We start from the raw sequence: 13,824 nt of genomic DNA, 5'->3' as shown, positions 1-13,824 counted from the left end.
TACAGAGATCCCCCCAAATGTCGGGACGGTCCGATGTATTTCATAACAGGCATGGCGAGTTTTTTTGAAGTTGTAATTTTTTTTGTCATTTTTTGGAAAATGAAGAAATTAAAAAACAGATTTTTACTACTTTTTAGTTTTTTGCGTCGGTCCCCAGCGCAGCGTCATATGACTGGCATGGCGGTGATCCGGGACACTGACTGGTGACGGGACGCAAAATAACAAATTATAATTTTCTTTTTCCTTTTAATTATTTTAATGATTTTGTTTTCATATTTCAGTATGCGCAGAGCAGTGTGTTGCCGTAGTAACATCGGGAAGTGATCAGAGCAGTGTGTTGCCGTAGTAACATCGGGAAGTGATCAGAGCAGTGTGTTGCCGTAGTAACATCGGGAAGTGATCAGAGCAGTGTGTTGCCGTAGTAACATCGGGAAGTGATCAGAGCAGTGTGTTGCCGTAGTAACATCGGGAAGTGATCAGAGCAGTGTGTTGCCGTAGTAACATCGGGAAGTGATCAGAGCAGTGTGTTGCCGTAGTAACATCGGGAAGTGATCAGAGCAGTGTGTTGCCGTAGTAACATCGGGAAGTGATCAGAGCAGTGTGTTGCCGTAGTAACATCGGGAAGTGATCAGAGCAGTGTTGCCGTAGTAACATCGGGAAGTGATCAGAGCAGTGTGTTGCCGTAGTAACATCGGGAAGTGATCAGAGCAGTGTGTTGCCGTAGTAACATCGGGAAGTGATCAGAGCAGTGTGTTGCCGTAGTAACATCGGGAAGTGATCAGAGCAGTGTGTTGCCGTAGTAACATCGGGAAGTGATCAGAGCAGTGTGTTGCCGTAGTAACATCGGGAAGTGATCAGAGCAGTGTTGCCGTAGTAACATCGGGAAGTGATCAGAGCAGTGTGTTGCCGTAGTAACATCGGGAAGTGATCAGAGCAGTGTGTTGCCGTAGTAACATCGGGAAGTGATCAGAGCAGTGTGTTGCCGTAGTAACATCGGGAAGTGATCAGAGCAGTGTGTTGCCGTAGTAACATCGGGAAGTGATCAGAGCAGTGTGTTGCCGTAGTAACATCGGGAAGTGATCAGAGCAGTGTGTTGCCGTAGTAACATCGGGAAGTGATCAGAGCAGTGTGTTGCCGTAGTAACATCGGGAAGTGATCAGAGCAGTGTGTTGCCGTAGTAACATCGGGAAGTGATCAGAGCAGTGTGTTGCCGTAGTAACATCGGGAAGTGATCAGAGCAGTGTTGCCGTAGTAACATCGGGAAGTGATCAGAGCAGTGTGTTGCCGTAGTAACATCGGGAAGTGATCAGAGCAGTGTGTTGCCGTAGTAACATCGGGAAGTGATCAGAGCAGTGTGTTGCTGTAGTAACATCGGGAAGTGATCAGAGCAGTGTGTTGCCGTAGTAACATCGGGAAGTGATCAGTATATATATATATTACACAACTTCTAACGAGCGTTTACTGGAATGACATCACTTTTTTCATGTATTTTTGTGCTTAGCTGTGATTGGCCCAGCCTGTGCATGTGATCGCTGTGACCATTCACATGTATACAATAGATGGCATGAATGAAGCCATCCAGTGTATACAACTGTCATGTGACCTGCCGTGATTGGTCACAGAAGGTCACATGGTACTGACAACGGGGCCGGTACACAGATCTGTCCGAGGTACACGGGTGGTGACAGATCGCCCCGCCCACTCCATATGGCGTCCACCCAGAGGGACAAGGTGCGGCAACTGGTTAAGCTGAGAATGGCAGCCAATCGGCTCTGAGCTTTCATTTCCAGCCAATCTCAGCAACTCCTCCCCCTCTATGTATGTAGATGGGGGGTCACACATTCTCGGGGTGAGGCAGTCAGTGATCCTGCGCTCAGTCAGAAGTCATCCTCAGTAGGCGGAGTCACTGAGCTGTGCAGCTGAAGGCACTGTGGAGTAATTCATGGCAGAACATCAGCTCCTCCCCCAGCAGAGCGCCAGCCTTATCTGCTAGAACCTTCCTGACAACTTTGAGGATGAATTATTCCACAGCGCCTGCAGCTGGAGAGGTCAGTGATGTTTCTGGCAGAACTCCATGGGCTGAGTGCGGGTGATGGAAGGGGCGGAGCCTCGGTGATGGGCTGAGTGTAGGGGATGGAAGGGGCGGAGCCTCGGTGATGGGCTGAGTGCAGGGGGTGGAAGGGGCGGAGCCTCGGTGATGGGCTGAGTGTAGGGGATGGAAGGGGCGGAGCCTCGGTGATGGGCTGAGTGGGTGTATGTCTCCCCTCCCCCATATATGTACACATTCCTCTATGGATGTCTCTTACCTGAGCGGAGTCCTCTCTGTTGGGGGGTTCAGGGGCCCCGGGGGTGTTACAGTGACCCCAGCTGACCTCTGACCTCTCTCTGTACAGGTACGGAACGGACACATAAAGCGGATAACAGACAATGACATCCAGTCTCTGGTCCTGGAGGTGGAGGGCACCAATGTCAGGTGAGTGTCATACCCCGTCATGGCTGTAGGTGGAGCTATGACTGCATACACGTCACATGACCCTGGCCAGTAGCTGGGTGGGGTGGGATGGGGGGTGGTACAGTGTGCCATGTGGGGTGATATGACATTGGTGGGGGGGAGGGGTCAGCAGCTGGCTGGTGGGGGGGAGGGGTCAGTAGCTGGCTGGTGGGGGGAGGGGTCAGTAGCTGGCTGGTGATGGGGGTGGGGTGATGGGACGTATGTGGTGGGGGGAGGGGTCAGTAGCTGGCTGGTGGGGGGGAGGGGTAATGGGACGTGTGTGGTGGGGGGAGGGGTCAGTAGCTGGCTGGTGATGGGGGTGGGGAGATGGGACGTATGTGGTGGGGGGAGGGGTCAGTAGCTGGCTGGTGGGGGGGAGGGGTCAGTAGCTGGCTGGTGATGGGACGTGTGTGGTGGGGGGAGGGGTCAGTAGCTGGCTGTTGATGGGGGTGGGGTGATGGGACGTGTGTGGTGGGGGGAGGGGTCAGTAGCTGGCTGGTGATGGGGGTGGGGTGATGGGACGTGTGGGGGGAGGGGTCAGTAGCTGGCTGGTGATGGGACGTGTGTGGTGGGGGGAGGGGTCAGTAGCTGGCCGTTGGGGGGGGTGGGGTGATGGGACGTGTGTGGTGAGGGGAGGGGTCAGTAGCTGGCTGTTGATGGGGGTGGGGTGATGGGACGTGTGTGGTGGGGGGAGGGGTCAGTAGCTGGCTGGTGATGGACATGTATGGGAGTGACGTGTCTCCTCTGCCCCCCCCCCTCCCCCCCAGCACCACGTACATCACGTGTCCCGCCGACCCCAAGAAGACTCTGGGCATCAAACTCCCCTTCCTGGTGATGATCATCAAGAATCTGAAAAAATACTTCACATTCGAGGTGCAGGTGAGACTCCCATCTTTATATCATGTAGGCCCCTCCCACTGCAGGGTGACAGAACTATGTGACCAGGAGTATGCCCCTCCCACTGCAGGGTGACAGAACTATGTGACCAGGAGTATGCCCCTCCCCCTGCAGGGTGACAGGAGAGAACTATGTGACCAGGAGTATGCCCCTCCCCCTGCAGGGTGACAGGAGAGAACTATGTGACCAGGAGTATGCCCCTCCCACTGCAGGGTGACAGGAGCGAACTATACGACCAGGAGTATGCCCCTCCCCCTGCAGGGTGACAGGAGAGAACTATACGACCAGGAGTATGCCCCTCCCCCTGCAGGGTGACAGAGCTCTGAGACCAGGAGTTATGCCCCTCCCCCTGCAGGGTGACAGAGCTCTGAGACCAGGAGTATGCCCCTCCCACTGCAGGGTGACAGAACTATGTGACCAGGAGTATGCCCCTCCCACTGCAGGGTGACAGAACTATGTGACCAGGAGTATGCCCCTCCCACTGCAGGGTGACAGAACTATGTGACCAGGAGTATGCCCCTCCCACTGCAGGGTGACAGAACTATGTGACCAGGAGTATGCCCCTCCCCCTGCAGGGTGACGAGAGAACTATACGACCAGGAGTATGCCCCTCCCCCTGCAGGGTGACAGGAGCGAACTATACGACCAGGAGTATGCCCCTCCCCCTGCAGGGTGCAGCAGAGGTGTGGTGACCCGGTGTGGGTGTGTCTCCCCAGGTGTTGGATGATAAGAATGTGAGGAGGCGGTTCCGGGCGAGTAACTACCAGAGCACAACGCGGGTGAAGCCCTTCATCTGTACGATGCCCATGAGGCTGGACGACGGCTGGAACCAGATCCAGTTCAACCTGTCCGACTTCACCCGCCGGGCGTACGGGACCAACTACATCGAGACCCTGCGAGTACAGGTATGTACCGCCCCTCTGCGGGTGTGTGCCCCGCCCAGTACCACCCCCACCCCGCCCCTCTACAGGTGTGTGCCCCGCCCAGTACCACCCCGCCCCTCTACAGTTCAACCTGTCCGACTTCACCCGCCGGGCGTACGGGACCAACTACATCGAGACCCTGCGAGTACAGGTATGTACCGCCCCTCTGTGGGTGTGTGCCCCGCCCCCCCCATACATTTTGCTGGCTATGGAGTGGAGAGCCGTGTTGCTGGGACTTGTAGTTCTCGTATTTCCTCCTGTGGGTCTTGCTGGAAGCTGTCCCTTTTCTGCTAATTAAGGGGCGGGGCTAATTGGTGTCAGGTGATACAGGAGCTGTAGAGCTCACTCTGAGCGCGCTCACTCTTCAGCTTCCCTCCCCATGTAGGGCTCCTCCGGTGTTGAACCTTAAGGTGTCTGTTGGGCTGCAGGCAGCTCCCCGTCCTGTTCTCCGCCCCTCAGGCTGTCTTTGGACGCCCCAACATTATCTACATTTTATATTTTGGAGGCCATGGAGGGCCCACCCTTCTGTGTTTATGTTCATACTGAGGCATGCTGGGTAGAGGCGGGGTTTTCTGGGCTGGATTTTGTCTGCCAATGTTTAATCCTCCTGTAGGCAGCAGTATAACCCAACGGTATGTAAGTTCCGGTGTCCCTCAATGGGGAGTACAGATGTGCTGCTCTCTCCTCAGATTCATGCAAATTGTCGAATTAGAAGAGTTTACTTCTCAGACCGACTTTATTCTGAGGACGAGCTCCCGGCAGAGTTCAAACTGTACCTCCCGGTACAGAACAAGGCCAAGGTGAGCGTCCTTCCCATTCCTTCCGTGTCCCCCGTCCTCTCCTTCCGTGTCCCCCGTCCTCTCCTTCCGTGTCCCCCGTCCTCTCCTTCCGTGTCCCCCGTCCTCTCCTTCCGTGTCCCCCCTCATTTCTTCCGTGTCCCCCGTCTTCCTTCCGTGTCCTCATTTCTTCCGTGTACTCATTTCTTCCGTGTCCCCCGTCTTCCTTCCGTGTCCTCATTTCTTCCGTGTCCCCCGTCTTCCTTCCGTGTCCTCATTTCTTCCGTGTCCCCCGTCTTCCTTCCGTGTCCTCATTTCTTCCGTGTCCCCCGTCTTCCTTCCGTGTCCCCCGTCTTCCTTCCGTGTCCCCCGTCTTCCTTCCGTGTCCCCCGTCTTCCTTCCGTGTCCCCCGTCTTCCTTCCGTGTCCCCCGTCTTCCTTCCGTGTCGTCCTCATTTCTTCCGTGTCCCCGTCTTCCTTCCGTGTCCCCGTCTTCCTTCCGTGTCCCCGTCTTCCTTCCGTGTCCCCGTCTTCCTTCCGTGTCCTCCGTCTTCCTGCGTGTCCCCAGAACCCCCCTCTTTCTTCTATCCCCGAGTCTCAGTTGTGTCCAACCAACCTAATGTACTTCCTTTCTGATGTATCTCTGCTCCTCTTCCTCCTTCCATCCCCATGCTTTTTGTTTTTTTCTTGTACTGGGTTCTCGGCTACATCTACCTGGCTTCTGTTTCATTCACGTGTTGGTTTGACCTGCCTCTGACAGTGTCTGTCCTGCCTGTTGGTCTCTCCCTTTCACTCTGTTCAGGTTGGTCTCTCTCTCCCCCCCTCTGACGATGTCTGTCACGTCTGTTGGTTTCTCTGACGATGACTGTCGGTTTGGTCTCTGATGATGTCTGTCCCTTTTTGTTGGTTTGGTCTCTCTGACAAAGTCTGTCCAGTCTTTTAGTTTGGCTTCTGTCTCTGACGATGTCTGTTGGTCTCTCTCCCCCTGATGATGTCTGTTGGTTTGGACTCTCTCCCCCTGATGTCAGCCCCATCTTTTGGTTTGGTCTCTCTTGCTCCCCCTCTGACGATGTCTGTCGGTTTGGTCTTTGATGATGTCTGTCCCTTCTGTTGGTTTGGTCTCTCTGACAATGTCTGTCCAGTCTTTTAGTTTGGTTTCTGTCTCTGAAGATGTCTGTTGGTCTCTCTCCCCCTGATGATATCATCAGAGAACAGATGGGACAGACATCGTCGGGGGGAGAAGTCCAAACCAACAGACATCGTCAGAGACCAAACCAACAGAAGGGACAGACATTGTCAGAGGGGGAGAGAGAGATACCAAACCAAAAGATGGGACAGACATCGTCCGAGAACAAACCAACAGACGGGACAGACATTTGTCCCATCTTTTGGTTTGGTCTCTCTCTTCAACCCCCCCCCCCCCCCCCCACCTCTGACGATGTCTGTCCGTTTCTCTGTCCCTCTGACGATGTCTGTCAGTTTGGCCTCTGATAAGGTATGTCCCTTCTGTTGGTTTCGTCTTTCTGAGGATGTCTGTCCAGTCTTTTAGTTTGGTCTCTGACGATGTCTGTTGGTCTCTCACCCTGACGATGTCTGTTGGTTTGGACTCTTTCCCCGTGACAATGTCTGTCCCATCTGTTGGTTTGGTCTCTCTCACGATGTCTCTCCCATATGATGGTGTGGTCTCTCTCTCTCTCCCCCTCTGACAATGTCTGTCTCATTTGTTGGTCTCTCTCTCCCCCTGACGATATCTGTCCCATCTGTTGGTTTAGTCTCTCTCCCTTTGTCAATGTCTGTCCCATATGAGGTTGTGGTCTCCCCCTGATGAAGTCTGTCCTGTCTGTTGGTTTGGTCTCTCTCTGTCAATGTCTGTCCCATATGATGTTGTGGTCTCCCCCTGACTATATCTGTCCTGTCTGTTGGTTTGGTCTCTCTCTCCCCCTGATGAAGTCTGTCCTGTCTGTTGGTTTGGTCTCTCTCTGTCAATGTCTGTCCCATATGATGTTGTGGTCTCCCCCTGACGATATCTGTCCTGTCTGTTGGTTTGGTCTCTCTCTCCCCCTGACGATATCTGTCCTGTCTGTTGGTTTGGTCTCTCTCTCCCCCTGACGATATCTGTCCTGTCTGTTGGTTTGGTCTCTCTCTCCCCCTGACGATATCTGTCCTGTCTGTTGGTTTGGTCTCTCTCTCCCCCTGATGAAGTCTGTCCTGTCTGTTGGTTTGGTCTCTCTCTCCCCCTGATGAAGTCTGTCCTGTCTGTTGGTTTGGTTTCTCTCTCCGCCTGACGATATCTGTCCTGTCTGTTGGTTTGGTCTCTCTCTCCCCCTGATGAAGTCTGTCCTGTCTGTTGGTTTGGTCTCTCTCTCCCCCTGATGAAGTCTGTCCTGTCTGTTGGTTTGGTCTCTCTCTCCCCCTGATGAAGTCTGTCCTGTCTGTTGGTTTGGTCTCTCTCTGTCAATGTCTGTCCCATATGATGTTGTGGTCTCCCCCTGACGATATCTGTCCTGTCTGTTGGTTTGGTCTCTCTCTCCCCCTGACGATATCTGTCCTGTCTGTTGGTTTGGTCTCTCTCTCCCCCTGACGATATCTGTCCTGTCTGTTGGTTTGGTCTCTCTCTCCCCCTGACGATATCTGTCCTGTCTGTTGGTTTGGTCTCTCTCTCCCCCTGACGATATCTGTCCTGTCTGTTGGTTTGGTCTCTCTCTCCCCCTGACGATATCTGTCCTGTCTGTTGGTTTGGTCTCTCTCTCCCTCTGTCAATGTCTGTCCCATATGAGGTTGTGGTCTCCCCCTGATGAAGTCTGTCCTGTCTGTTGGTTTGGTCTGTCTCTGTCAATGTCTGTCCCATATGAGGTTGTGGTCTCCCCCTGATGAAGTCTGTCCTGTCTGTTGGTTTGGTCTCTCTCTCCCCCTGACGATATCTGTCCTGTCTGTTGGTTTGGTCTCTCTCTCCCTCTGTCAATGTCTGTCCCATATGAGGTTGTGGTCTCCCCCTGATGAAGTCTGTCCTGTCTGTTGGTTTGGTCTCTCTCTGTCAATGTCTGTCCCATATGAGGTTGTGGTCTCCCCCTGATGAAGTCTGTCCTGTCTGTTGGTTTGGTCTCTCTCTCCCCCTGACGATATCTGTCCTGTCTGTTGGTTTGGTCTCTCTCTCCCTCTGTCAATGTCTGTCCCATATGAGGTTGTGGTCTCCCCCTGATGAAGTCTGTCCTGTCTGTTGGTTTGGTCTCTCTCTGTCAATGTCTGTCCCATATGAGGTTGTGGTCTCCCCCTGATGAAGTCTGTCCTGTTTTTCAGCAATGATCCCGCTCCAGCAGCCTCTCCTACCCCTGGGATAGTTTTTTATATGATGAAGTTACCTCTCTGCATCTCATGTTTAAGTTATGAAGACTTCTGTCCGCAGTCACTCACAGGTCCTCTTTGTTTTTGTAATAAATATTCTCTTGCCTGTACGCGTGTCCAGTTGTGTCTCCACACTGAGCATTGTGATTGGAGGTTGATGTCCTCCTTCAGTGGTTCTGGTTGGTTGCAGTTTATGGGTGGGGCCTCTTTCACAGGACTGTGAGGGCTCCCAATGATGGACCCCGGTCCTGATCGCACAGCTGAGGTCCAGGCAGAGGTTTGCCGTGTGCGATGCCAGTCACTGCGGCTTCCTGTAGGACGGTAGAGGGGCTCCCACCCCCCAGCTGATCTCCCTGATGGGGGGGGAATTCTAGTCTCTCTGGAGGCGGAGTCTACATTCGTATTGGAGTCCTCCATGGTGCTGCCTTCTCCTTCCAAGTCACAGAATAAATATGGAGAACGTTTGGCTCCAGATCTCAGGAAGCCGGCCATTCATCGTATGTGCCGAGCTCTGCGATAGGCTGGGACTGCCGGAATGGGGTCACAGGGGTCAATGTCTGCCGGACCCGAGCTCTGCGATAGGCTGGGACTGCCGGAATGGGGTCACAGAGGTCAATGTCTGCCGTACCCGAGCTCTGCGATAGGCTGGGACTGCCGGAATGGGGTCACAGAGGTCAATGTCTGCCGTACCCGAGCTCTGCGATAGGCTGGGACTGCCGGAATGGGGTCACAGGGGTCAATGTCTGCCGGACCCGAGCTCTGCGATAGGCTGGGACTGCCGGAATGGGGTCACAGGGGTCAATGTCTGCCGTACCCGAGCTCTGCGATAGGCTGGGACTGCCGGAATGGGGTCACAGAGGTCAATGTCTGCCGTACCCGAGCTCTGCGATAGGCTGGGACTGCCGGAATGGGGTCACAGGGGTCAATGTCCGCCGTACCCGAGCTCTGCGATAGGCTGGGACTGCCGGAATGGGGTCACAGGGGTCAATGTCCGCCGTACCCGAGCTCTGCGATAGGCTGGGACTGCCGGAATGGGGTCACAGGGGTCAATGTCCGCCGTACCCGAGCTCTGCGATAGGCTGGGACTGCCGGAATGGGGTCACAGGGGTCAATGTCCGCCGTACCCGAGCTCTGCGATAGGCTGGGACTGCCGGAATGGGGTCACAGGGGTCAATGTCCGCCGTACCCGAGCTCTGCGATAGGCTGGGACTGCCGGAATGGGGTCACAGGGGTCAATGTCCGCCGTACCCGAGCTCTGCGATAGGCTGGGACTGCCGGAATGGGGTCACAGGGGTCAATGTCCGCCGGACCCGAGCTGTGCGATAGGCTGGGACTGCCGGAATGGGGTCACAGGGGTCAATGTCTGCCGGACCCGAGCTCTGCGATAGGCTGGGACTGCCGGAATGGGGTCACAGGGGTCAATGTCTGCCGGACCCGAGCTCTGCGATAGGCTGGGACTGCCGGAATGGGGTCACAGGGGTCAATGTCTGCCGGACCCGAGCTCTGCGATAGGCTGGGACTGCCGGAATGGGGTCACAGGGGTCAATGTCTGCCGGACCCGAGCTCTGCGATAGGCTGGGACTGCCGGAATGGGGTCACAGGGGTCAATGTCTGCCGGACCCGAGCTCTGCGATAGGCTGGGACTGCCGGAATGGGGTCACAGGGGTCAATGTCTGCCGGACCCGAGCTGTGCGATAGGCTGGGACTGCCGGAATGGGGTCACAGGGGTCAATGTCTGCCGGACCCGAGCTCTGTGATAGGCTGGGACTGCCGGAATGGGGTCAATGTCTGCCGGACCCGAGCTCTGCGATAGGCTGGGACTGCCGGAATGGGGTCACAGGGGTCAATGTCTGCATGACCCGAGCTCTGCGATAGGCTGGGACTGCCGGAATGGGGTCACAGGGGTCAATGTCTGCCGGACCCGAGCTCTGCGATGGAATGGGGTCAGAGTGGACAATGTCTGCTGACACCGGGGCTCCTGTGACACCGCAACCCCAGGGTGTGTGAGGCGCCTTCTCCCGGTGTGTGCGCTGCGAGCATTCCTTCCCTGGTGTGTGCGCATGGGAGGAGCCTTCTTCCTTGGTGTGGGCGCATGGGAGGAGCCTTCTTCCTTGGTGTGGGTGCATGGGAGGAGCCTTCTTCCTTGGTGTGGGCGCATGGGAGGAGCCTTCTTCCTTGGTATCTCTGCATGGGAGGTGCGTTCATCCCTGACGTGTGCTGAAAGCATCCCTCCCGTGTGTGAGCGGTGCGCACTGTAGGAGATGCTTTCTTCCTCGATGTGTGTGCGTGCTGTAGGCCCCTCCCCCAATGTGCACAGTAGAACATTTCCCTTTTCATCTAGTTTAGTCCTATGATGATGAGAAATTTCCCCACTGGGGGTGGGGGAATCCCTACATTGTGAGAGTGGCAGACACACACTACTGGGGGAATCCCTCCATAGGGGGAGGGGCAGAGACACACTACTGGGGGGCATTGAGTAGCACAGAAGATCTTGGGAGGGTTTTGGTGCATGTAGGTGAGGGTTCCTCTGGGGCCACGTGGTGGGCAACAGAGATTCCTATGGCAGGCGGGGCCCAGTTTTCGGTTAGGGGCCAATTCCATAATCCGGATCACTGACAGGTTGGAGTAATCCGGAACGTTGAGCGTCAGGTGATCCTCAGTCTCATTTCTGCTATGGGCGGGGGAGATTTACTAAAACTGGAGAGTCTGGGGCCGCTCTGCATGGCAGCCAATCAGCTTCCACCTTCACCTCTCACAATAAACCCTGGAAGCTGATTGGTTTCTCTGCAGAGCAGCACCAGATTTTGTACTCACTCTCCAGTTTTAGTAACCCCCCCCCCCCCCTCCTAAGTTTCTAGCAGATTATTGGCACCAACCCCCATCCGTAAAGGTTGGTGTCACCCAATGTACCACGTGTTTGAGGACAGGACATCATGGAGGGTGCAGGGACCATTGTAGGCGGAACCTTTCCCCAAGGAGCACACCTTCATACAGGACAGAGGAGTTCATACGCAGCAGACGTTCAAAACAAACAACTTTAATCAATATGTTCCAAAAAGGTGTACCAACCTGGAGCCGACGATGCAGGCACAGCTCCACACACAGAGGAGACAAGACAAACGCTCACACAGGAACCCCGGAACGGGGAACAACAGAGGTTTAAAAATCACCGGCATCAACAGCGGCAGCACTGCAGGGCACAGAATTATTGCAGCTCACACTGGTGTCACCGGCCAAGGCAGCACCACGTGAGACCCATCAAGTGTAGATCAGGTACAGGTAGGACTGAAGGAGGCCGTTGATGGAGAGTAGGAGGCCCGGTGTGAACACAGAGGACACATTCAGGTGATTGACATCTTTGGTGAAATTAAACAAGCAGAAAATCTTTAAAAAAAGCAAAAAGTGCAGAAAGTGTTGAGACCTCCGATGGATATTTCACGATGGAAGCCACAAAGTCTTCAAATGATATCTCAGCCTACTGGAGGAGTAGACCGCATCTTGGACGGATGTAGGAACCAACCTGCTCCTGGACGGAGGTGGACTGGGTCTTGGACGGAGGTGGACTGGGTCTTGGACAGAAGGCACATCTTGGAAGAGAAGTAGACTCTAGTGTTGGGGCTAGGAGATGGACCTGGGAAAGTACAGATTAGGCCTTGATTTCAGGCTACAGCAGAGGAAGTGTGGACAGATGATGTCCTCCTGGTTGTAGGGACCAGAGTGGAGTTCATACAAGTGTTTACCCTTCATAATATTCCCTACCCTGCTGGTCATCAGAAACATATGACTGATTGGTTGGGAATTTGAGGCTTCAGGGAAGACACGTGGCTCAGAGATTGCTCCTCCACCAAGGTCCAAAGTGAGAACATATCTGCAGGGGACGGTGATGGAATCACGGACCCTTCTCATGGTTCAGGATGTAGTAATCATGTACATACATGAGAACTGCGATCGGCTGCCCAATAATCAGGGAGATCCATACGGCTGCATTCCCATAATTCCCTCTGAGAAATCGTCCCACAAACCAGGCCAGAGGAATCTGCAGGAAACAACAAAAATATGCACCAATAAGAAGTGTACAATCCCGAGACAACACACCCCTGAGGAGGAGAAAACCCACCAATAAGAATCGTACAATCCCGAAACACCCCCCCCCCCCAGGAGGAGAAAACCCACCAATAAGAATCGTACAATCCCGAAACACCCCCCCCCCCCCAGGAGGAGAAAACCCACCAATAAGAATCGTACAATCCTGAGACAACACAACCCCCCGAGGAGGAGAAAACCCACCAATAAGAAGTGTACAATCCCGAGACAACACACCCCTGAGGAGGAGAAAACCCACCAATAAGAATCATACAATCCCGAGACAACACCCCCCCCCGAGGAGGAGAAAACCCACCAATAAGAATCGTACAATCCCGAGACAACACCCCCCCCCGAGGAGGAGAAAACCCACCAATAAGAATCGTACAATCCTGAGACAACACAACCCCCCGAGGAGGAGAAAACCCACCAATAAGAAGTGTACAATCCCGAGACAACACACCCCTGAGGAGGAGAAAACCCACCAGTAAGAATCATACAATCCCGAGACAACACCCCCCCCCCGAGGAGGAGAAAACCCACCAATAAGAATCGTACAATCCCGAGACAACACCACCCCCCCCCCCCCCGAGGAGGAGAAAACCCACCAATAAGAATCGTACAATCCCGAGACCCCCCCCCCCCCCGAGGAGGAGAAAACCCACCAATAAGAATCGTACAAACCTTGAAACCCGCCACACACGAGGAGGTGAAATATCCACCCATAGGAATTATACAATCCTGGGACATCTTCCAAGAAAGGGAAACCCGACCAATACTAACCACATAAACAACATCCATCCAAACTGTAACATTACAACCCCTGAGGAGGAGAACCCACCAATGAGAATCATACATACCTGTGACATCATCCCCATGAAGGCCCAGAGCCGAAACATCTTCAGAGGAATGCTGACCAGATACTGCAGACAGAAGACAGTAATGTCAGCCCTGTAGATGTAACTCTACCAATTTCATCCCACTTCATGTCTACAACCGTGACCCCCAACAGTACCATGAATGGCCTCCAGGTCACATTTCTGGAAGCTCCTTTGCCATTGGTGAACAGAGATTGGAATTTGTTGAGGGTCGTTAGAGCCTAAAATCCCTGTAGAGAAGTCCTAGGTGCCCGCTGTTCTACCCAGAAAATCCTCTTCTGTGCACCTCTCTGATTTAGTTTCACTGTTACTAGACTTCCCTTCCTTGAATTCTGGGCTCACGCACCTCTGTATTCTCTATCCTGTGGTCACTATGTGTACCCCTCAGGGTGCATGGAGGTGGGCCAGGTAATGGTGGATGTCTTATGGTGCCCC

The 13,824-nt window shown here is 54.3% G+C and overlaps 2 protein-coding genes across 2 annotated transcripts in view; one reads left to right on the top strand and one right to left on the bottom strand.

The window, feature by feature from the left end:
* The first annotated feature begins 2,328 nt into the window (after positions 1–2,328).
* CFAP20 (cilia and flagella associated protein 20) lies at positions 2,329–8,538 on the top strand. The gene is made up of 5 exons (XM_089668134.1): positions 2,329–2,473; positions 3,259–3,370; positions 4,105–4,293; positions 5,001–5,111; positions 8,384–8,538. The coding sequence occupies exons 2-5, from the start codon at positions 3,326–3,328 to the stop codon at positions 8,387–8,389; spliced, it is 351 nt and encodes a 116-aa protein (XP_089524260.1). The 5' UTR covers positions 2,329–2,473; positions 3,259–3,325; the 3' UTR covers positions 8,390–8,538.
* Positions 8,539–11,445: 2,907 nt separating this feature from the next.
* Positions 11,446–13,824, bottom strand: part of DGAT1 (diacylglycerol O-acyltransferase 1) — a 38,438-nt gene continuing 36,059 nt past the window's right edge. The window contains 2 exon segments of the mRNA XM_089668135.1: positions 11,446–12,464; positions 13,372–13,434. Coding sequence (XP_089524261.1) covers positions 12,318–12,464; positions 13,372–13,434 — 210 coding nt within the window. The 3' untranslated portion in view covers positions 11,446–12,317.

Source organism: Staurois parvus, unplaced genomic scaffold (assembly GCF_062004578.1).
Source record: "Staurois parvus isolate SC_StPar_1 unplaced genomic scaffold, SC_StPar_1.0 ptg003887l, whole genome shotgun sequence".
NCBI lineage: Eukaryota > Metazoa > Chordata > Amphibia > Anura > Ranidae > Staurois > Staurois parvus.
The sequence above is the reverse complement of the archived record's forward strand: the minus strand, read 5'-3'. Positions and strand labels throughout refer to the sequence as shown.

Coding starts and splice junctions, on each gene's coding strand:
- CFAP20 (XM_089668134.1), top strand. CDS start 3,326: ATGATCATCAAGAATCTGAAAAAATACTTCACATTCGAGGTGCAG. Junction 3,371..4,104: donor ACTTCACATTCGAGGTGCAG/GTGAGACTCCCA, acceptor GTGTCTCCCCAG/GTGTTGGATGATAAGAATGT. Junction 4,294..5,000: donor TCGAGACCCTGCGAGTACAG/GTATGTACCGCC, acceptor CTCTCTCCTCAG/ATTCATGCAAATTGTCGAAT.